The sequence below is a fragment of the Esox lucius genome, chromosome 6, assembly GCF_011004845.1.
Source record: "Esox lucius isolate fEsoLuc1 chromosome 6, fEsoLuc1.pri, whole genome shotgun sequence".
Taxonomy (NCBI): domain Eukaryota; kingdom Metazoa; phylum Chordata; class Actinopteri; order Esociformes; family Esocidae; genus Esox; species Esox lucius.
Window position 1 is genome coordinate 8,747,721 of NC_047574.1, and position 21,960 is coordinate 8,769,680.

General features: G+C 40.9%; 2 protein-coding genes across 3 annotated transcripts; one reads left to right on the forward strand and one right to left on the reverse strand.

Annotated features, from left to right (window-relative positions):
- The first annotated feature begins 75 nt into the window (after positions 1-75).
- Positions 76-2,919, forward strand: tacr2 (tachykinin receptor 2). The gene is made up of 5 exons (XM_010888920.4): positions 76-654; positions 1,012-1,206; positions 1,421-1,571; positions 1,807-2,003; positions 2,315-2,919. The coding sequence occupies exons 1-5, from the start codon at positions 260-262 to the stop codon at positions 2,511-2,513; spliced, it is 1,137 nt and encodes a 378-aa protein (XP_010887222.1). The 5' UTR covers positions 76-259; the 3' UTR covers positions 2,514-2,919.
- An 851-nt stretch (positions 2,920-3,770) lies between these two features.
- Positions 3,771-19,400, reverse strand: hk1 (hexokinase 1). Of its 2 annotated transcripts, none has more exons than XM_034292792.1 (18): positions 19,320-19,400; positions 14,140-14,302; positions 12,503-12,651; positions 11,502-11,621; positions 11,284-11,379; positions 11,061-11,160; positions 10,740-10,923; positions 10,444-10,599; positions 10,083-10,316; positions 9,501-9,805; positions 8,722-8,870; positions 8,125-8,244; positions 7,686-7,781; positions 7,272-7,371; positions 6,353-6,536; positions 6,107-6,262; positions 5,766-5,999; positions 3,771-5,502 (listed from the first exon to the last, which is right to left on the reverse strand). In XM_034292792.1, exons 1-18 carry the CDS (start codon positions 19,383-19,385, stop codon positions 5,352-5,354), a joined length of 2,763 nt encoding a protein of 920 aa, XP_034148683.1. In that variant the 5' UTR covers positions 19,386-19,400; the 3' UTR covers positions 3,771-5,351. The 2 variants fall into 2 exon arrangements, with proteins under 2 accessions (XP_034148683.1, XP_010887226.1); XM_010888924.3 differs by lacking the exon at positions 19,320-19,400 and adding an exon at positions 17,186-17,486.
- Positions 19,401-21,960: the final 2,560 nt, after the last annotated feature.

A 21,960-nucleotide genomic window follows, 5' to 3' on the forward strand; every position in this document is an offset into this window, starting at 1 on the left:
CAACTTTACGCACGCGCCGCTAATATGCCCCCGAGGTTCTGTGGAGAGTCTACTTCAGCCGACGTTACACAGAAAACCAGATAACACCAGGAGAGCTAGACAGCGTACTCTGACTTGACAACACATTCATGGTTTTGTAAATATTCTTTTTTTTGGTTGAAGGACAAGACAATGTTCAAGAGGATGACATCTGAAGGAATGCTTCATTATCCAACATTGTCTAAAACTCCAATGTGATTTTGTGAACTGTGAGGTAGAGATGGAAACAACTTCGGAGCCGCTCCTTTCAACATCCATATATTTTCTGAATTATGGAAACGAGACCACCGTAAATCGTTTTGAACAGCCGGACTGGCAAGTGGCACTGTGGGCAATTGCTTATTCACTAATAGTAATTGTGTCTGTCACAGGAAATGTCACTGTAATTTGGATAATTCTGGCTCACAAAAGAATGAGGACAGTAACTAACTATTTTATAGTGAATCTTGCATTCTCAGACGTTTCGATGGCTACTTTCAACACTGTCTTTAATTTTGTGTATGCTATACACAACGACTGGTACTTCGGTTTGGGATACTGTAGGTTTCAGAACTTCTATCCAATCACAGCAATGTTTTCAAGTATTTATTCGATGGCAGCTATTGCGGTTGACAGGTAAGTGTATCTACCTGCATAAAATAACAATAATTTACCTGATACAACAATATGTTTTTCTGCATTTAGAATTACAAGTTTCTCTATTATATGCACATATAACGTTGAATTACATAAAATATATTTCATTCTATCTTTGACATCAAACATATATGAGTTAAATGATACATGCATTCCATGTATTGTATAGGCCTACACTGTTCCCTTAGTATTTTAACCCCTTGACCAACATGATGCTGGATATCAATGAGAAGTGTGTTTCTGTTCATTCATCACGACACTGAGATTCTGAATAATGTTATTTTTATTTTTTTTATCAGTCATTGCCTCTGATCCTTGCTTTGTTTGGTTTCTCAGATACATGGCCATTATCTACCCATTGAAACCAAGGCTGTCCTCCAAATCCACCAAAATTGTGATTGGCCTCATATGGACAGTGGCTTTCTGCCTGGCTTTTCCTCAGTGTTATTATTCTGTCACCCAGTATTATCATCCCCGCACCCTTTGCTTTGTCAATTGGCCTGATGAAGACGGTGGAAAACATCATCTCACGTGAGACAGTTTTTCGCTAATGTCTGTCTGTCTAGATGTAGTTGCTATAACAACAACCTAGATCAAAGTCTTCTTTTCGTGGTTGGAAATGGATGCTTGATTATCATGTTCATCACTTCAAAGTAACTGTTGGAAAGGGATGTCCCACGCCCAATACCGTGTTTTATCTCTGTAACACTTGATGCTGAGCATTGTCTTGATGTCTGTCTCGCAGGTACCAGATAGCCATGATCATACTGATTTACTTGCTCCCTCTGCTGGTGATGTTAATTACCTACAGCCTCATTGGCCAGACACTGTGGGGCAGCGAAATACCAGGGGAGACCTCACGCCACTACCGGAACCAGATCCAGGCAAAGCGCAAGGTCAGCTATTTCATAGAAATGCAAAGCCGTGATTTAACAGATTTTAAGATTTTTTTGGTGGAGCCATTCACAATGTCCCGTGCTCTCATCACTGCATGTGCATGCTAAAGACAAAAGCTTCAAATGCTTGAGAAGTACTGAGGAAAAGCATTGAAACCCAGCTGTGGGACGTTTCATATGCCACCGGGTGTGCTCCACTGTCCTAGTGAGTGCTCCTGTGTTATGCTCCGTGCAGGTGGTAAAGATGATGATGGTGGTCGTTATGAACTTCGCCCTGTGCTGGCTACCTTACCACATCTACTTCATCCTGGGCAGCGTCAACATGGAAATCTACATGCAGACGTACATACAGCAGGTGTACCTGGCCATCTTCTGGCTGGCCATGAGCTCCGGCATGTACAACCCCATCATTTACTGCTGCCTCAACCACAGGTAAAGTCAGAGGTTCATCCCTACGATCTTGTCACTGTAGCATGATATCATAACTCATGAAAACATACATAAAAAGAGTTAAACTTTGAATGAATTTGTGTAGATTTTACAATTTCTTAAAAGTAATAGGCCGCTCAGTTTCCTTTAAAAAGCTATTTCAAACGTCTGCTAACTTCAACTAGTTAAAACCATATATTTGATAGGGGCATGTTAGCATGCTTAAAAAAGCAAGAATTGAGTTGTTAAACATTCAATGCTTCATGTTTATTAATGCTGCTTTTCAATTACCTTTGGCGTCTCTCTCCTTCTAGATTCCGCTCAGGGTTCCGTCATGCTTTCAGCTGGTTGCCCTTCATCAAGGTTTCGGAGGAGGACGTGATGGAGCTGCAGAACACACAGACTTTTAGGTTGACTCACAGCTGTCGCACTGAGAACACCAGGAGCTTCATGGCCTGCCCCAACTCAGCTGAACATAACGACCACACCATAGTCAACCTCATGAAAAGCTGAGGAGAACATCCTCAAGGCCAATCTCATGAGTTCAGCTGCTAGAATTAGTCAAGGGAAACAACTCATGTTATGATCGTGTACTGTCAGTTATAAGGTCACACAAAATACCTCACAGAGGACTATGATTCCTGGGTAATGGAGTTCCAGGAAGAGAAGGATAACTCCCATGGTATAAGCACCAAGCCTTATATGTTGCAGTGTTTTAGCGGCAATATTATTTGTATTGTTTTAGCTAAATATTGTGTCATGTTCTCCTGGCTTTGTAGACCAAACTGTGAATCATTCAAGTAATCCCAGATGTAAATATTCTCAGAAATATTAACTGACAAGAGACACTTTGATAAATGAACCCCACCCCACACACACACACACACACACAGACACACACACACAAACACACACACACACAAACACACGCCCACGCAAACACACACACACACAAACACACGCACACACACGGACACACACGCACACACAAAAACACACACTCACACACACACAAACACACTCACACATACTTTGTTGACAGGTACATGAAGAGATTTTACAGCGAATGACGGTGCAGTATGATTTATAGGAATGGAGTGGGATTTTCCAAAGAATATCCCTAACTCAACTCTGGACATAACTACAGTACGTCCAGAGACTTGTCACTGGACACTACAATATACTGCATTTCTACATTCTACAGAAACAAAATCAATTACTACAGAAGTTGAGTCTGCAACCTGAGTTATTTTGGGGATTTTAATTAATTGACCTGGCAGATTTTATGTCAATTGAATGTGTTAGCTGCAGTACCCAAGACAGATCGTTTTTTAACCACTCATGTTAAAAGAATGTGTTTAAAAAATGTTGTGAGTGCTTAGCAGTACACTAAAATAGCATTGGGGAGCCATAGAAAAATATCTCTGAAGCCATAGAAAATACCACCAACTTAACAACTGTTTACATCATGAAAACAGCCAAACAAAGCATGTGCATTAAATACAGAGGATGTAATCTGTGTCAACTATATCTGAATGTTCAATATTGCACTGTGTATATCCTTTTTTGTATCTCTGATGTTGTGAATTGTGCTCAAAAATAAAATACACTAAGCAATATCCTCAAACTTCAGTTATTTTCTCATGAAACACACTTTTCATAATGTTATTTTGCATAACTAAATATAGCAAAATTACAAACATATGTAGATTTATGTGACTGCAGACATATTGAATGTATCACAAAATAATGAATTTCTTTTGTAGCATCCTTGTTCAGCAGCTTAACTGTTTATTTCATATTATAAATATACTTTTACAATCACTGGAACATTTTACGAAAATAAGCTTAAAAGGACAGTTCACCTTTACTCAAAAAGTAGTGCAATGGTATTTTCCATAGTTTTTTAATGATGACTTTTGAATATTTGGTTGCACATTAAAATATATATTCTTTTAAATCAAAATGTATAATTTGGACCAGTTTTTGTGCACCTCTATGGTTGTAAAAAATACATGTTTTCTAGACATCAGACACCAAGTAAGGCATGCATTCATCAAATGATCTCAGAGCTATAGTTATTCTTATAGTAAAACTCAAATCTTTAACTGCTTTATAGAAATGTACCATACTCACATCTTTCTATATTTTGTTTTGTACATTGTGCACTGTTGGAATTCAAGTTATCTTATTAAATAAAAGCTTGTTATGGATACAGCTGCTTTAGATATCTTTTTTCAGCAGGAGTGATTATGCTAAAGCATGGTTTCCACGTTTACTTTTTACTTTTATGTAGCCTGTCAATCAACCTGAGAGGTTTCACAAAGACTGCCAAAATTTAGCTGCACTGACCTTTGAACAAGCTTTTATGCATTCTGCCCATGAGTAATGGAAACATACTCAGAGGTCATGGAACAATGGTCCATTCATAGCAACCCTAGACATTCTTTCAAGCGTTTTACATTTTGAAAATACTCTAGAATAAAACGTTCAAAATAAAACCAATTTCTTCAAGGGAGAAACCTCGCAATAATCCTTCCCTCGCACTCATTATGTCAACACATCATCCAACACAGAAATTATAAATAAATAACATTCATATTTATGCTGCACCTGGGCACAGGTGTAAGACATTCAAAGCAGAGATATTTCCCTTTGTTCTCTACTATACATAGAGCAAAATGCCTAAAGCAGTGTTAAAATCACAAATAAGATTCAACAAAAGAGAAAAAAACCAAAGGCTGGTTAATTGCAGGTGTGTGATTAAGATGATTAGAAGCACAAATGCACCGTCCTCAGGCCCCTTGACATCTGCCAAACAGAGGGTAACTGTGGGTTGTTTCGGAAGCACGTGGGGAGGACGGTAACACTTCATTTTAAGGTTCTGTACCAAAACATTGATAAGGCATTAATAATGTGTGTGTTCACCATGTATTAATCATTACTCACGCATTCAGAAACTATTTATGAATAAAAAGCAATGCATATTTGTTGCCCCTAACCTAAAGTTAGCACTATTTATCCTCCAAAAAAAACCGAAATAAATAAATACTTATCACAGAAAGATGGGCATAACATTGTTTAGAAATTCCAGCTGTACCTACTCAAAGAATATGCATACCACACAGGATTTTATGGGAGTATATACACATTTGTACATAACCAGATTGCTAATGTGTACAAATGTTCAGGATAGTGATTCATAAACGGTAAATGCCTTATAAATGGTTTATTATAAACCATTTGAAATGAGGTGTCACCGAATCCTGTGCAGCAGTGTTGTGGCTAGAATGGAACGCTGCCATGAGGAGAGGGCGAGGAGACGAGGGGAAACGGGAAGGCCAAACAGACTCAGCTCTTCTTCTGCTCTTCTGCACGCAAGCGGCAGCCCACGGCAGTGATGAGGGCGGCCCCCTTTCCACTCCCGTCCTCAGACAGAAGGAAATTGACGTTGCACTTAGGGGCCAGCTCTTTCACTGTCTGGTGCATGATCCTCGAAAAGCTGTGACGGGACAGAACACGGTAAGAAGGTTCCCTCAAACACTCGACTTTGTTCATGAAACTGCTGAAAATGTAAATCACTGAAGCTATTCAAATATAGGGCTTGATCAAAGAGAACGGAGACTAGAGGAGGAATGTGTACTATGATAAAAGTGCAATAAACTACACAGTCAGTGCAGGCCCATACTCAACATTGCTCTTTCTCATTGTCAACCTGAGGTACATTTCATTTCGACCAATTACAATCCCAGCATTATTACTCACTGTGGATGCAGTTTGTAGAGTGTTCCGTCCACCCCCACGGTGATGTTCATTTGGTTCAGCCCGCGGTTCTCCCGGATTTTGTCGACGACAGCGGCCATTCCGGCCCCACAGAGCTGAGCCGCCCGGCGAGACACGACGCCACACACCTCCTTGACGATGATGCTGTCGTCACACGTGCTGTCCAGACCCAGGTGCTGCAGGATGGACCTCACCTGAAGCAGTGCCAATCTGTCGCTGTGGGCAACATGAAGACATTTTGTTGACAACGTGGCACAAAAACGGTAGCCAGGGACAGCACGAACATAAATAATTTTAATAGCAAATTTATTACGGGCGCCAACCTTTCAATCTGGGAGAGGAACTTAGTTTCGAAAATGCCTCTGGTCTTCAGAGTCTCTGATATCTGCCCTCTGAAGAGGAAGCCCCGCTTCGTCAACGTGATCAGGATGTTTCGCACAATCTCCCCTAGATACATACCGCTGCACATCTTCTCGTACCTGAGATGAAAAAAGAGTCATTTATGGATTCCTAGATCTCTGATTATTCAATTATTAGTTTTTCTTAGCAGAGAAGGACGGCCAAGTCACCTTTGCTTGCCAGGGTTGAGTGAAAACTCATCCACAAATCTGTCAAATTCTGTCCTGATGTCGTCCAGGCACCCGTTGTCCCCAAATGCCCCCCACTCCATGTTGACACACATCCTGCCCTCGTCTCCCTCCACCGTCTCAACGTTCCTCATCTCCTCCATGTAACAGGCATTGCTGCCAGTTCCTGAAACCGGAAATAATAGTGTTCATCAATTTTACCGTTGGAATATAGTAATAAATATGTTTTGTTTTTCACTGTTACTTTTGCAAGTTATTTCACTTTTTCTAGAAATCCATATATTGCCTTATATAATTTATGTTGTATAAACTATTCAAAATATTAAATATGAAGCTGAATGTTCCCAAGGTCTGAGAGGCAGAGAATAAAACACTTTATGTACATTTGGTGTAGGATGGAAAATAAAATGGGACTAAAATACAAATAAATTGCACAGACAAGAGCAATTTACATTTCAGCAGGACATTTGCCTAAAACATAAGACTGATTCTACAGTGTAGCCACTCACCAAGACAACACTGAATGTTCCTGAGTGAGTGTTCCTGACTGAATGTTCCTGAGTGAATGTTCCTGAGTGAATGTTCCTGACTGAATGTTCCTGAGTGAATGTTCCTGAGTGAGTGTTCCTGAGTGAGTGTTCCTGAGTGAATGTTCCTGAGTGAGTGTTCCTGAGAGAATGTTCCTGACTGAATGTTCCTGAGTGAATGTTCCTGAGTGAATGTTCCTGATTGAATGTTCCTGAGTGAGTGTTCCTGAGTGAATGTTCCTGACTGAGTGTTCCGGACTGAATGTTCCTGAGTGAATGTTCCTGACTGAATGTTCCTGAGTAAATATTCCTGAGTGAATGTTCCAATGTATATCATTGACACATTTTTAAAAAATATGTCATAGGTGACCAACCTGCAATCAGGCCAACCTCACAGGTGGGCTCTTCATGTGCACAGGTCATCATGGTCCCCACTGTGTCATTGACCACGGCCACCACGTCCAAGTCAAACTCCTGAAGAATAGGAACGTGTACAGAAATGTGCATTAGGCAACGAGAAACTGGTGTGAACTCAATAGCTTGAATGTAACTCACAGTGATTGTAACACAACCTGCTCGGTCATGGCAAAAACAAACAAATCGAGCAGCCTCCAGTGATTTTTGGTTGTCTGTAGAAGCTCATGAAATAGTTATCTCACCTAGTTATCGCGCATTTGATTGCTCAGGCTTTTTATATACTTAGAGACAATCGTTTTTACCCTGCTTTTGTCCAGTGGTAATTTGAGTCAGTGTCCCTGAATATGGGGTCATACCATCTCTTCCCTTACCTCTCTCCTTTTAATCCCCTCTCTGAGAAGAGACACCACATCCTCCCCTTCACAGTCTGTGGCTTTGAAACCTTTGGTCCAGGTTACCAGGATGCCCTTAACAAAGACAGAAAGATGTTCTACTAATGACGTACACACACACACACACATACACACAAACTTAAGCACATGTGCCACGTCACACAAAAAAAATTAGATTGAAGATGTAGAGGTGTCAAACTAAAGAAACAAAGTTAGAACTGCTATCTTTTCAAAACATGTTATGGTAGGACATGTCTTATAAGACTAAAATTGTTGGCAAAATAACAAATGGAGATCCAGTTTTGGGGTGAAATTACAGCATTGATCTTTGGACTAATGAGAGGTTTGTGTGCAATATGTATAATATAAAAAACATTTGATACGTGGTCGATTACTGTACGGGCAGCGGTGAGCTTACCTCGTCCAGGCTCGTCTGTCTGCAGGGAAAAGAGAAGGTGAAGCCTAGTGGCAGGCGAGTGTTCTTCATCCCCATGTAATCCAGAAAGTCAGATATACAGTGGACAATGTGGTCGAAGAGCTGAGAGATATTGAGAATGCCAAACACAAGAACAATTTCAGAAGTTACACAGGTGGGTGGCAAAGGGTGGCTGTTAGAGAGAGTTTGATATGTGTGTGTCCTGTTTTTCAAAAATATTGCATGTATATAATGAGATACTGTAGTTAGCTCCACACTCAGGAAAAACGTCCTAGAGTTGCAAAGCATTTAATAGGCTACTTATAATACCTTATTTAAACATTATTCATGAAGTAAATTGACATTGTTTCTTTGTTCAGGGACAATAGCTTAATATTAACACCGCAATTGATTTCAACTTACTCCGCAATGCTTTCTATTGACTTTTTTTACACTGGAACCTTCTTATTAAAAAAGAAAGCATTTCATTTTTTACTTGCAAGATGAAAATAAACCTGAAGTACCAGGAAATGCCACTACATGTCTTGATTTTGATAGTTCACTGGTGAACTTCAACGGTACCAGTCCATTATAACTCACCTCCTCTCCGGTCCCCTGCATCACCTCCAAAGGGATGGCATAAATCTTGTTATGCATCTCTACTGTCCTCCGCTTGCCACTGCGGATCTTTACCAACAACACTCTAAAGTTTGTCCCTCCTAAATCCAGAGCCAAGAAATCACCATTTTCTGGAAAACAGAACAAAATATGTTTTAAAAGTATATTCAAATGATTAGCACAACATGATAAGACTTTAGTGGACATAATGAAGGGTTAATTAATGCTTGCTTATGACGAACCTCACAGCTATACATTGTAAGTGTTGCTATGAGTTCATTGCCCTTTTAAATTTGGACTAAGACAAAAGGGCGTTATCTGAGTTGAAGCTCTCAGTAGCAAGTTCATTTTCACTTTCATGAAAATCTCAGAGTGCGGCCCAATAATTGTGTGTGCCTTGGCCTAACACTTTGACCTTCATCACAACCACAGCTAAGGGGCTCTAAGCCAATCAAATACACAATGTCATGTGACCACTTGGAAATAAGCCAACGAGTGATTAGAATCTTTCAACAAGGCCAGTTTTGACAAGAGACTAGTGAGCTATACAGTGTGATCTGTAATAACCAAAGCCAAATCTTAATACTGAGTGATAAGGATTTTTCAACCTGTTTATTTGGATACAGCAGGGGGAATCAAATATTTAGTAGTTCCAAAATATTTGGGAATATCGGAAGAGTTATGTCACCGACCTAAGCCATTGTGGTCAATTGGTAGAATCAGAGCCTGGCAGAGAAAAGCCCCAGCTGAAATCTTCATACCTGATCCATCTGGTGTACTGCGTACATATGTTGGCCACATCTTCACGGTGGCGCTGTCATGAGTCTTCCTCCCCAGGCCATTCTGGATCTCTGTCTTCATCCTCTTCTTCACTTCCAGCAGCTGATCATTGTTCAGATTGAATTCCGCCAGGGTCTCGGTGATCTGACGACGCTGGTCGGCCAGCCGATAGGCCACGGCGGTCACCATGGCGGCACCCTTGGAGCTCCCGCTCTCTGAGAGCAGGAAGCGGACATCTGATTCAGGAACTAGGCGGCGGACTGTTTTGTGGAGACGCCTGGAATATCTGAACACATGGGGGAGGGACATTCACAGTCAGAAAACAATCGTGACCTCCGATTCTTCTGACCACGAGCATGTGAGTGCTGCCAGCTGAAACGTGGCTGTTAAGACAGATGGGCTATGCAAATTGACTTGGATTGAACATGTGGAAATTATGGAAGGGGAACAGGAGGGGAAAACAAGCACTAAAATGATATTCATAAAAATAATCATAACGTGACAAATAGCTGGTATAGTATGCATGATGACCAGGAGATGCTGTTCCTGTATGGGTCACTCACTGTGGGTGCATCTTGTAAAGTGAGCCATCGATGCCCACGGTGGTACGAAGGCGAGGGTTCCCTTTGTTGTCCTTAATCCTGGAGAGGATGCCGCCCAGAGTGGCAGCGATGAGGTTGGCCGATCTGTGGGAGACTATGTTGCATACGTGCTGCACGGCGATGCAGTCGTCGGTGGATGGTTCCACTCCTAGACGAGCCAGGATCTCCTTGGCTTTGGTGAGACCATCTTTACTTCTGGAAAGTGACGGCAAATAACATTACAAAGGTTTGCAGCATTTGTGCCGTCTCAAACTGGAACTCAGCGCGCCAATTAGACATTTTGTCTGGATCCTGAAGAAAGGGAAAACTGATGGACACTCACTTTTCAATGGCAGAAACATGTTTGGTTTCAAATGTCCCTTTGGTAAGAAGTTCAGGGGTTATCCGACCCTCAAACAAGAACCCCTCTTTGGCCATCTTGACCAGGATAAGTCGCACAAGTTCGCCCATGTACATTCCGCTGACCATCTTCTCAAACCTGAAGAGCAAAATATACAAAACACATCATGAAACTGAGGCAAAAGGTAACTAATAGGATAACCACTGCAGGTTATAAACGGGGAGGGATTATTAAATATCGTCAAGTCATTCAGGGAGGTGTAATACTGTGGCACGTACAGCTGCTTTCCTGGGTTAAGAGAGCCCCTGTCAATTTCTCTGTCAAACTCTGTGCGAATGTCCTCCAGCATCCCATCGTCCCCGAAGGCCCCCCACTCAGTGTTGATACACATCCTGCCCTCGTCTCCCTCCACCAGGTCGATGTGTCTCATCTCCTCCATGTAACAGGCGTTAGTACCAGTGCCTGAGGAGACACCAAAGGACAGCATGTGAGAAGTCAGACAGAGTCCTGAATAAGTCCAGTCAGTCAAGAAATGTGGGGTCCAATAAAATCAAACCCAACACTGAACAACAATACAGCGGTCTGGTTTGAGGTCATACCTATGATTATTCCCACTTCACAGCGCTGGTCGTCAAAGCCGCAGGTCATCATGGTTCCTACTGTGTCGTTAACCACTGCCATGATGTCTGCTTCATAGTCCTGCAAAGCACGTTGGCACAAAACACACAACCAGGGTGCAACAGATTTCTATTAGTTACTGCTTATGGATGAACCTCTTCGTAATGGCTTCGGGTAGGTGTCCTTATAATCAGAAATGCGCACCCCACGTTTTTTGATGGCCTTGTTCAGAAGCGCCACCACGTCCATCCCCTCCACTCCACTGGCTTTAAAGCGCTTAGTCCAATTGAGCAAATAACTCTGCAACAGACAAAAACAGGCAGTTGGACTGAAGAAGAGTGAACTGTAGAATGTTCAGCCTTCAATGTCGGGGGCCAATCTTTTCCAGATGTATTGTACTATTGGCTTGTTCGTTTTCTCACCTCATTCAGTTTGGTTTGTGCACAGGGAAATGAGAAGGTGAAGCCAACTGGAAGCTTCTTGTCCTTAATATTCTGCTTTTCAATGAAGTCACCCAGGCACTCTGCAACATGGTCAAACAGCTGAAAGGAAAATGTTAAGTTAAGGATAGTTAATTAATCTATGGATTCCAGTGCACACATTGGTTTTGTAACAGTAGGTTAAATCAGTGGTATTAGTTTAAAAGGTACCACTAAATCTTTAGGCATTTATAGTCCCAAGTTTGGTATACCTTTGTAGTGCATGGTGTTTTCATAGTTCATGGTATACATTTTGTAGTCCATGGTATATGTTTATAAACCATGGTATATGTTTATAGTCCATGGTATGTGTTTATAATCCATGGTATATGTTTATAATCCATGGTATATGTTTATAAACCATGGTATGTGTTTATAATCCATGGTATATGTTTATAATCCATGGTATATGTTTATAAACCATGGTATATGTTTATAGTCCATGGTATGTGTTTATAATCCATGGTATATGTTTATAATCCATGGTATAAGTTTATAGTCTGTGGTATATGTTTATAATCTATGGTATATGTTTATAATCCATGGTATATGTTCATAGTCTGTGGTATATGTTTATAATCTATGGTATATGTTTATTGTCCATGGTATGTGTTTATAATCCATGGTATATGAATATAATCCATGGTATATGTTTATAGTCCATGACATATGTTTATGGTCCATGGTATATGTTTATAATCCAAGGTATGTGTTTATAGTCCATTGTATATGTTTACAATCCATGGTATATGTTTATAGTCCATGATATATGTTTGTAGTCCATGTTATATGCTTATAGTCCATGATATATGTTTATAGTCCATTGTATATGCTTATAGTTCATGGTATATGTTTATAATCCATGGTAAATGTTTATAATCCATGGTATATGACTATGGTCCATGGTACAGGTTTGTTTTCAATGGTATAGGTTTAAAAGGTACCTGAGTGCCACTGCCATGGATGATGTCCTCAGGGGTGTCATAGACCTGGCTCTCCATCTGAACTGTCTGCTTCTTCTCATCGGACACCTTCACTCGCAGGATGCGGAAGGCTGATCCTCCTAGATCCAGAGCTATGAAGTCCCCCTTTTCTGAAACAAACACGAGCCACTGTGAGCAGAAGCTACAGTTCCACTGAAACAGGAGGAGGTATGTGGGTTATGGGTCTTGAGTTGTGCAATGATTGTGATGTCTGGGATAATTGCTACTCCTCGGCAGGAGGATGTTGTTTTGGCAAAAGCTCCTGCCCACTCGACTGGGAATTAAAAAGGTTGTTCATTGGCTCCCCAGTTTCTCTTTTGTATTGTATCATGTATTGTAACATTTTGTTTCTGGCAACAGGACATTCTAAGTGGCCTAATCCATATACAAGTTCTTAAGATTCACTACTTTACTCCAAAGTGATTTCTGGTAAGTAGATGTGTCTTGTGGAATTAGCATTTTGCCTAAAATGAAAGGTCAACCATTGGAACGTGCGCAAACAAATATAATCATGCCAGATATTTATTCAGTAAAATAAAGAATAATTGTATTTAATGATACATTTTTACACAATATACCAAAATTGTGGATATTGGACCTTTGAATGGGTTGACACAATCTCCAATTCCACCCTATTGCACAGCTTCCACTGACATTCATCCACAGATGGTGGAATCGAATACTGACTAACCGTGAAAATCTGGAGGTTGGATTATGTGTAATCTGTGACGTAACCATTGGCTTTTGATGGGGCTCTGGAGGGCACGAACAAAGAATGCTCACATGCTGCAGCAAAGGCAGATTCCACTGTGATAACATGGCAGCTTAGTGAATCAGCTGGCCCACTGCCAGTTAAACAGCAGCAGTTCGTTCAACAGTCAATAGAAACATTGATGAACCACCTAGATGCTCCACTGGTCAATGTTCAACCTAAGATCATGATAGGTGGTCAAAAAATTAAATGGTCAATCTTCTGCTGTTACTGTAGACACAAAATGTTATGACATTCTAACAAGGTATTTGAGTGTGCTCACATGTGCGAAACAGAAAACGCATTTGCCAGATCAGGATGGCCCTATGACACTAGCTGTAACATACAATTCACAACATTTCAGATTGTTGTGTCATTGAGCTGCCAACCTATATGGGCCTGTCCTTAAAGATGATACGAATAACTAAAGATTTGTGTACTTTCCTTTTGGAATAATGAAATCTAGAGCAGACTGCTGAAAATTGGAGCCTTTCATTTATATTGTGACTGTAACACTAGCCAATGTGTGGAAAAAATGTAAACATTGCCCCAACTAACTGGTTTCTGCCTCAGACCTAAATGGGTAACTGCATACATTTGTAATGTGTTGTATCTCATAGAACAGGAGTATTTAACCTGTACACTACAAGGTCAAAATCCTTCTTCTTCTCTGTGGTACCTGATACTTAATGCTACCTACCTGGTTTCCCAGGAATACATCAGTCCCTGATTAGAGGGTTGGAATAAAGGAACAGTAAGAACGTGGCTTTTAAAGAAAGAAAGAACAAGTTTCAGGGCTTTTAAAGAAAGAACCACAACTCGTCTTCCTCAGAGCATCCATCCTCACCTGATCCATCAGGAATGGACCTGACAAAGGTGGGCAACATCTTGACAGTTGCTGTTGGGTTTGTGTCCCGGCCCAGCCCATTTACCAGTTCTATCTTGAAGCGATTCATGATGTCCAACAACGTCTCGTCTGAGAAACGCATGGCGTACAGGTACTTATCAATCTGAAAGAAAACATGTCACACAAACACCCTTGTTAATGGCCATTTACTTCCTAAAATCCTGAATTGTATTTAGATATATCCAGGAATGAATTCATTTAACAGAAACATGAAGAAGAACTAGGATTTGTTTTGGTGTGCCTTCAGTAAAATCGGGCACAAAATACTATGAATGGTGTTGTGGGCCACAGTGTCCCAAAAAATAAACGGATTACTGTTCAGACAGGATTTAGGTGTTTGCATGAGTGCTAAATTCGGACATGTTAAATAAAATATAAATACTTGCTTCTACATTCTGTTATGTGTCTTTATTGTATTACTGTTGATAAGTGAGGTGTGATTCAGGTCACTATCAAGTGTTTGTGGAGCATTAAGTAATTCTGTAATACCAAGGAAAGGTCTAGGAAATATTCCACATGGTTAAAACCGTTGATTACAAATAGCTGGCAAAATGTGAACTTGTACTTATTATACATGATTTTATCAACCCATTTTAAATGGTTTTTATTGCAAGAGGAATCATTTATATCTGGTTAATGAATACATTTATAATGGCTGAAAATAAAATGATCAAAACACCTCATAATGGATCTTACTAATCATTAATTAGCTATAACAATGTTTATAAATTGAGCAAATACACTTTCTGAATAGCTTACTAACATTTATACATATATGTTCAAGGTTTAAGAAATTATCAATAAAAAATGCCCTTATCCATCATAAATGTTTTATTGTTCGTAGAAAAGTACTGCTTAATGTGGAACACAGTGGACACTGATAATTACAATGGCTCTCAAAGAACACAGCCAATTACAAATCTATGAGTAATGAACGTTTTCCTTTGACAAACTGGGCCCAGTCTCTCTGATGAAGGCCACCCAGTCTCTGAGTGTATTGGGAGAGTGAGTTGTTCTCTAATGCGTTTACACATTCATCTATGGGAATGAAGGAAAAGCTAGTGAATTCAAAGAGGAGTCTATTGAGCCGAGATATCCCAGTGAAGACCTAGACAGCACAGGTTTAAGATAAGATCAAAACAAAGGTATATATTGAAGAAACACATGTGAGTTATAAAAGTATTTGGTTAGCACTAGCTGGTTAAACTTTATGATTTAAATGCAGGTAACAAAAAGCTGGTCACAAGGACTGTCATACTGTATAATCTGTCTGCTATAAAAATTAAGAAACACACACCGTGTGTAAATTGTAGTCATCCTTGTTGTGGAACTTCCTGTTCCAGAGGTCATATAACGCACACCTTTTTTTGTTTTATACATGTGATTAAGCTGATGAGATTTGCTACCTTTTAACAAAAACGTGAAGTATTATTTCTGGCCTCAATAATTACTGGGTCTTCTTCTTTGTCTATATACTTTGACAGAGGACAAACACAGCTGTGTAGACACACTCAACTCTGAGGAGAAAGCAATGCTGAAGGTTGTGAAAATGTCCTTCTTGTCATTGTGTTCTCAACACTGTTGCAATATGGGTGTGTTTCTTTAGCAAGTGGGTGAAGGCCTTGAGGCTGCGAAACAAAGCTTTCAGACATTCCTCTCTTTCTTTTTACTTCCACGCAAAGCACACTGCTAATAAAGCATGGGGGACGTGTAAACGTAATTATCACTGGTCACCGTGGACAGACAGCATGGTTTCCAGTCATTATTGCATTTCCGGCTTCCTGACAATGTTTGAGTGTGGTATCAACACGTCCCTCTGTGCGGGCCACGTAGGCCTAATCATCTGACACATGAATAATTTACATGACTGGGCACAAATGCACAAAATAATTGTGTCTATGTGATATTCCATGTGAATGTGGCGGCCTGATTATTGTATTGTACACGGTGTAAATATTTTTGGATGCTACTAAGACAGGGTTTGGCACAAATTAAGGACGTATCATGTTTCACGTGTTTTACAGGATACACGAGGCTAACCACACTACTCAATTCCTGCTTGGCTATTCCTGCTTGACTATTCTAGAAAAAATTTTTTTGCTGAATATCTTAGATGCGTTTTCATGGTTACCTCAGTAAAATATATTTACTCTTTCCAGCAGAGTTTACAGGAAAGCTACCTGAGTATATTACAAAAACCAACACATTTAGAGGTGAGAATGAATCTGAAAGGAATTTCTAGGTCAACTGTTTACGGCCTGTTACTGAAACACTCACACACAGCACTCACTTGCTAGATGATAAACCTAAACTTGTTCATTTTTATAAACGTTTCAGCTGCAGTGAATTTACTAAAATCCACAGCAGGGCTAGCTCTATCCTTTCTGTTCATTTCCAAAGCCTTGTTGGCTTGATATAAACCCTTGCCAGGCCAGTTCTGCTGCGAGGAAAACATTTACGGGGCAGTTTTGAACTATACGTTCCCAACGTTGCATTCTTGTCTCTAAAAACAATCTGAGACTGCAATTATCACTGCAAGGCCCTCCAGGAAGTAGAGTTAGGTCGATGTCATTCGGAGGCTGAAATCCGACTCTCTGCTCACAGAAGGCATTTATCTCCTGACCTGGCCCCTAACAGGACGAGAGCTCAACACACCCTAAACACAATCACAACAGACGCGGAAAAATCCAGGGCGCACTGCTCAGCCCGGCACACAGACATCTACATCCTGGTTTCAAGGACAACGCAGTCGTGCCGTCAGGATGCCCCGTCTAGCTCTAGAAACGCAGCTCCCTGCTATCACGAGATAGAGAGACGACTCTAGCCAGTGAGGGAGCAGATGTCTCAAACTGGTTTCAAGGCGGTCGATAAGCCCAGGGCTTCAGATTGTATCACCTGTTGTCACGTGGCCCCGGAGCTCTGTGCCTTAAAGCTGTCCTATTTTTGGGGGGCAGGTGGTAGCAATTTCTCTACAGCGGAGACTCACCTTTTTGACCTTGTCATCCTTCAACTCAGTGAAGTAGTAGGCCAGAAGCTGTGCTGCTATCATCCTGTCCACCGATGTGGGGAAAGAAACGGTGTGCTCGAAAAACTATAAATTCCTATGGTCCCCTCTCACCGACGAGGAGGTTTTAAAAACAAGAAGCTCACACTTTTGAAACAGGCTAAGCTGAAGTAGAATAGTTGTGTATGGATATGGCTCCCACAAACACTGCACATCACCACACTCCCTTCATAGGCCCAGGAAGTCAGACTACATGGAGTAAGTTGAGCTTGCATGAGAGGCAGGCAGCAGGGGGCTGGGATGGTGACTGGTGTTAAGCCCTGCCCACCACCAGCACTCTGATTGGCTAAACTGATGGAGCTGGGGCCTCCTGGGCAGAAGCCAGCGAAAAGGGTGGCTGCCTGCAACACACACACTCCTTTTACGAGAATATGTTGCGGGGGAGGAAATGAGGAGGCAGAGGACAAAAAGGAAAAGAGAGAACTGGTCATAGACTTTTTTTTTTTTTTAACTGTAGTAAAGAGGAAACAAACCGGCACGTTCATCACGTTGCGGTGGGGATGGTTCATACTGAGAGAAGGGATTAGGTTACCCTGAATTACCCTCCCGTTTGGGTTAGGCCTGTGTCACTCAAGCGTCCACTCATCCCTGGAGGGCATTTCCTCAGAGGACTGCCGAAGCTTGTCTCAGGGCTCATTTTGCTGAGAAATACTTTGCATGCCTACCTCCACTGCAGACTGCAGTGTTTTGCGGTTCTCTGTTTACTTACACCTACCTACCCTGGTCTTTCTTAAGACGATTTGCTTGCTGGCACAAACATTTAATCCCCTACTGCTGTCAGTAAAACGCGGCTTAGAGCTCCTTTTGTGTTGACGGTATGCCCACCACAAATAAATCGTGTAGTTTGATCGACACATAAAAAATTAACAACGCCTTCTGTGAGTATTTTAGTCAGGTTGTACACAACAAATCCAAAGGAAGTAAAATTGTGAGAAGTGCATCGATTTCATGAAACGGGGATAATCCTGTGAAGGCAAGTCTCAAACACACCTTCTGACGTGTGCTCTGAAACACAAAGCCTTTATCCACCCCTCCCGGCAGCTGCACATGAGCTCTGGACGGGTCGGCAAACACCAGATCTAGTCGCCGAGGGAAGTCTGTGTCTTTCTCAGTAATTTCTTTCGAACATGACTTGGGTTGTCCTCACACTTTACACATGACGAAAGAATACTGGAGCAACAGATGGACAGAGAAATAAGCTTGTTCGTGTGGGTGGGGTTGTGTTGTGTTACAGAGTGTATAAGAGACAAAGAGAGTCAGGGCAATAGCACAATAAGCACACCTGCTAGACCCCAGTAATCAGTCATTGCTGATGCTTTTCTAATTCAGACAGTAGACTTGACATACAAACTGTCACCGTCCAGTTTTAAATCTTCACTATTCATCAAAACCAAACCCACTCGGATTACATCAGCACTAATAAAACAGGGAAATGATTGCAAAGATACAACCTACGTATTACCAATGAACACAGACTACATAAATGTGAAGCAATTTCCTGTCAGTGTCAGTTGAGTTTAGGGTGGACAGACACCATATTTGTCTACACAATAGATAAAGGACTGGAAGTGTTCCTCCAATGACCTGGGAGATAGCAGGAATTCACAGGGAGCAGTAGAAGAGGAGTTTGATCACGTGCACTGTCTGTGACACATTTAGTGACGTGATCATTCAAATATTCACATTAAAAAGCCACATTTAAATTGAGAGGTGCTTTGCCTTATTTGGAAGAATATAGCAGAATGCATGTTTGATAGTATGCTAAATGCTGAGGTGTGTGGTTGTTGTTTTTTTCTAAATGTTTCCTTTTTTATGAAATGTAACGTTGTGGCAATTTAGCTGGTATTGTCTTTTGTCACGTATATAATTAAATTAGAGTGATTCACAGTGAGAAATTAATAAAATGTTATCATGACATGTGAATAAAAAAAAAGGCCTACATCCGATTTCATGCATACGATCCACCGCACAGATCTAATACCTTTCAAACATAATGCATATTCATTCTGAACCAAGCATCCAGCTCCGCCTGACAAGATAGTAGATTGATACGTACAGTAGAATGTGGTAAAATATCTTCATCTCTTTCTTCATCTTTGTTAAATCTCTCCATGTTATCCATAGTTGAAGCAAAAGAAAAGTCCTCAATAAGATTAGGTAATTAATCACAACGCAAATCAGTGCAACCAACTTCATCCAGATCGGATTGGCCAAGCGGGCGATTAATTATATAATCAAATGGTGACCATGCTACTTTGCTCGGCTCAGTGTGTGCGCAGTCCTTCAGAAACACCCATCTATGCCGATTCCCATCAGATAGTTCTGACTGAAAGCTCTTATTGTTGCGGCATAACAAATGTGAATACCGACTGAACGCACCCAAGCATTGTCATCCGGGGGGCTCAACACAAGGCCCCACATGACACATACCTTGTATGTCTTTGGACATTCACCAAGAATTCACAGGTGGGCCTAATGTCCCCTAATGGGCCAATACAGTGGTTAACGTAGTCCTACTAGTCCTATATACAGTGGATATAAAAAGTCTACTCGTCCCTGTTAAAATGCCAGGTTTTTGTGATGTAATAGAATGAGACAAAGATAAATCATGTCAGAACTTTTTCCACTTTTAATGTGACCTATTATGTGAACAATTCAATAATTTCCAAAGAATTAGATGTACCATGGAACACAGTGAAGACAGTCAGACAGAAAATATGGAACAACAGAAACATTCCCAAGAACTGGACGTCCCTCCAAAATGTATGAAAAGATGAGAAGAAAACTGGTTAGGGAGGCTTCCAGGAGGACTACAGCTACATTAAAGGAACTGCAGGAATTTCTGGCAAGTACTGGATGTGTGCTACATGTGACAACAATCTCCTGTATTCTTCATATGAATGGGCTATGGTGGCAAGACGGAAGCCTTTTCATACAAAGAAACACATCTAAGCCCGACAAAAACAAACATCAAGTCCCCCAAAAGCATGTGGAAAAATGTGTTATGGTCTGATGAAACCAAGATTGAACTTTTTGGCCATAATTTCAAAAGGTATGTTTGGCGCAAAAACAACACTGCAGATCACCCAAAGAAGACCATACCCACAGTGAAGCATGGTGGTGGCAGCATCATGCTTTGGGGCTGGTTTTCTTCAGCTGGAACCGGGGTCTTAGTCAGGGTGGAGGGAATTATGAACAGTTCCAAATACAAGGTAATTTTGGCACAAAACCTTCAGGCGTCCGTTAGAAAGCTGAAGATGAAGAGGAAGTTCACCTTTCAGCACGACAACGATCCAAAGCACACATCCAAATCCATAAAAGAAGCTTAATGTTTTGGAATGGTCCAGCTAGAGCCCAGACCCGAATCCAATTGAACATCTGTGGGGTGATCTGAAGAGGGCTGTGCAAATCTGACAGATTTGGAGAGCTTTTGCAAAGAAGAGTGGGCAAATATTGCCACATCAAGATGTGCCATGCTAATAGACTCCTACTCAAAAAGACTGAGTGCTGTAATAAAATCAAAAAGTATTAGTTTAAGGGTGCAACCAGGTTATTGTGAGTATTTTATTTTTCCCCCTCAAAGATTTCAGTTTGTTTTTCACTTGAATTGTTCATGTTATAGGTCACATTAAAGGTGAAAAAAGTTCTGACATGATTTATCTTTGTCTCATTCTTTTACATCACAAGAACCTGGCATTTTAACAGGGGTGTGTAGACTTTTTATATACACTGAATAAAGGCTGTCAATGTGTCTGTGCACATGCATAGTATTTCCATGTCCACCCAAAGGTGATGTTTAGGGCCTGGTTTTGCCACCCGCAGCCTGCAGTAGCCCCTCCTGGGATATGTGTGTGGTTATCCCAGGAAGCTCAGTCACTGCTAGGACAGAGAAGGATTACTGGGAGGTTTTCCATCCACATCTGCGCATGACCTGATGACGCTGCTGTTTAATCCAAACCCGGGGCTTAACCCTCAAATTACCGACTGGAGTCATTTTGACTCCAGATTCGTACATTTCATCATAGCACCAAGTTAGTTTATTCAATTCATCCAGTTTTTCACTACTCAATGAACTTGTTGTTAACCAATCAAAAATGACCTAAATGCCAAAAATATCTAATTACACCAATAGTAATTTGGTAAACAAGTTCTTTATTTAAGTGTAGGTTTCCTTGGAGACCTGTGTACAGCTTGCCATCTGCAAAGATAAGGCGCCCCATGTTTGTGCAAAGATTGAGCTTTTCTTTGCGTAGGCACTGTTGTCCTTTTCCATGACGGTGTACTTAACCTAAATCACTTCAGCAGTATGAAAAACATCACAGGGTTGATGTATTAAATTATTTTTACATTATATATTTCATTGGACAGGGTAGGAGGCCGGATTTGAACCTGTCCTGCAGCAGCATATGGGCACTGAAGGCAGCAGATTTAACCTCTGAACCATCCAGTTCACAAGTACAATTTGTTGAGTTTATCTGACTTTTAGTTTTATCTGATATTGACTGCACAGAACAACTTTCCCCCCGAAGAAAGTGCCAGGCTAATGAATAGGCAGCATATAAATCTCCCTCAACATTTTTCTAACATTGAACATTATCTGGACTTGATATAGTTACATAATTTGTCTGTTAAAACAGTGACATGTTTGTAAAGGAAACTCAGACAGGTAGACACATTCCCTGACTGATAAATTGAAA

Bases quoted from the DNA above. Each gene is read 5' to 3' on its own strand.
- tacr2 (XM_010888920.4), top strand. From the start codon at position 260: ATGGAAACAACTTCGGAGCCGCTCCTTTCAACATCCATATATTTTCTG. The intron at 655-1,011 runs GTAAGTGTATCT...TTGGTTTCTCAG, and splicing joins GCAGCTATTGCGGTTGACAG to ATACATGGCCATTATCTACC. The intron at 1,207-1,420 runs GTGAGACAGTTT...TCTGTCTCGCAG, and splicing joins GGTGGAAAACATCATCTCAC to GTACCAGATAGCCATGATCA.
- hk1 (XM_034292792.1), bottom strand. From the start codon at position 19,385: ATGGATAACATGGAGAGATTTAACAAAGATGAAGAAAGAGATGAAGAT. The intron at 12,652-14,139 runs GTGAGGATGGAT...TGTTTGTTTCAG, and splicing joins GTCCATTCCTGATGGATCAG to AAAAGGGGGACTTCATAGCT. The intron at 11,622-12,502 runs GTACCTTTTAAA...TTTTCCTTTCAG, and splicing joins TCCATGGCAGTGGCACTCAG to CTGTTTGACCATGTTGCAGA.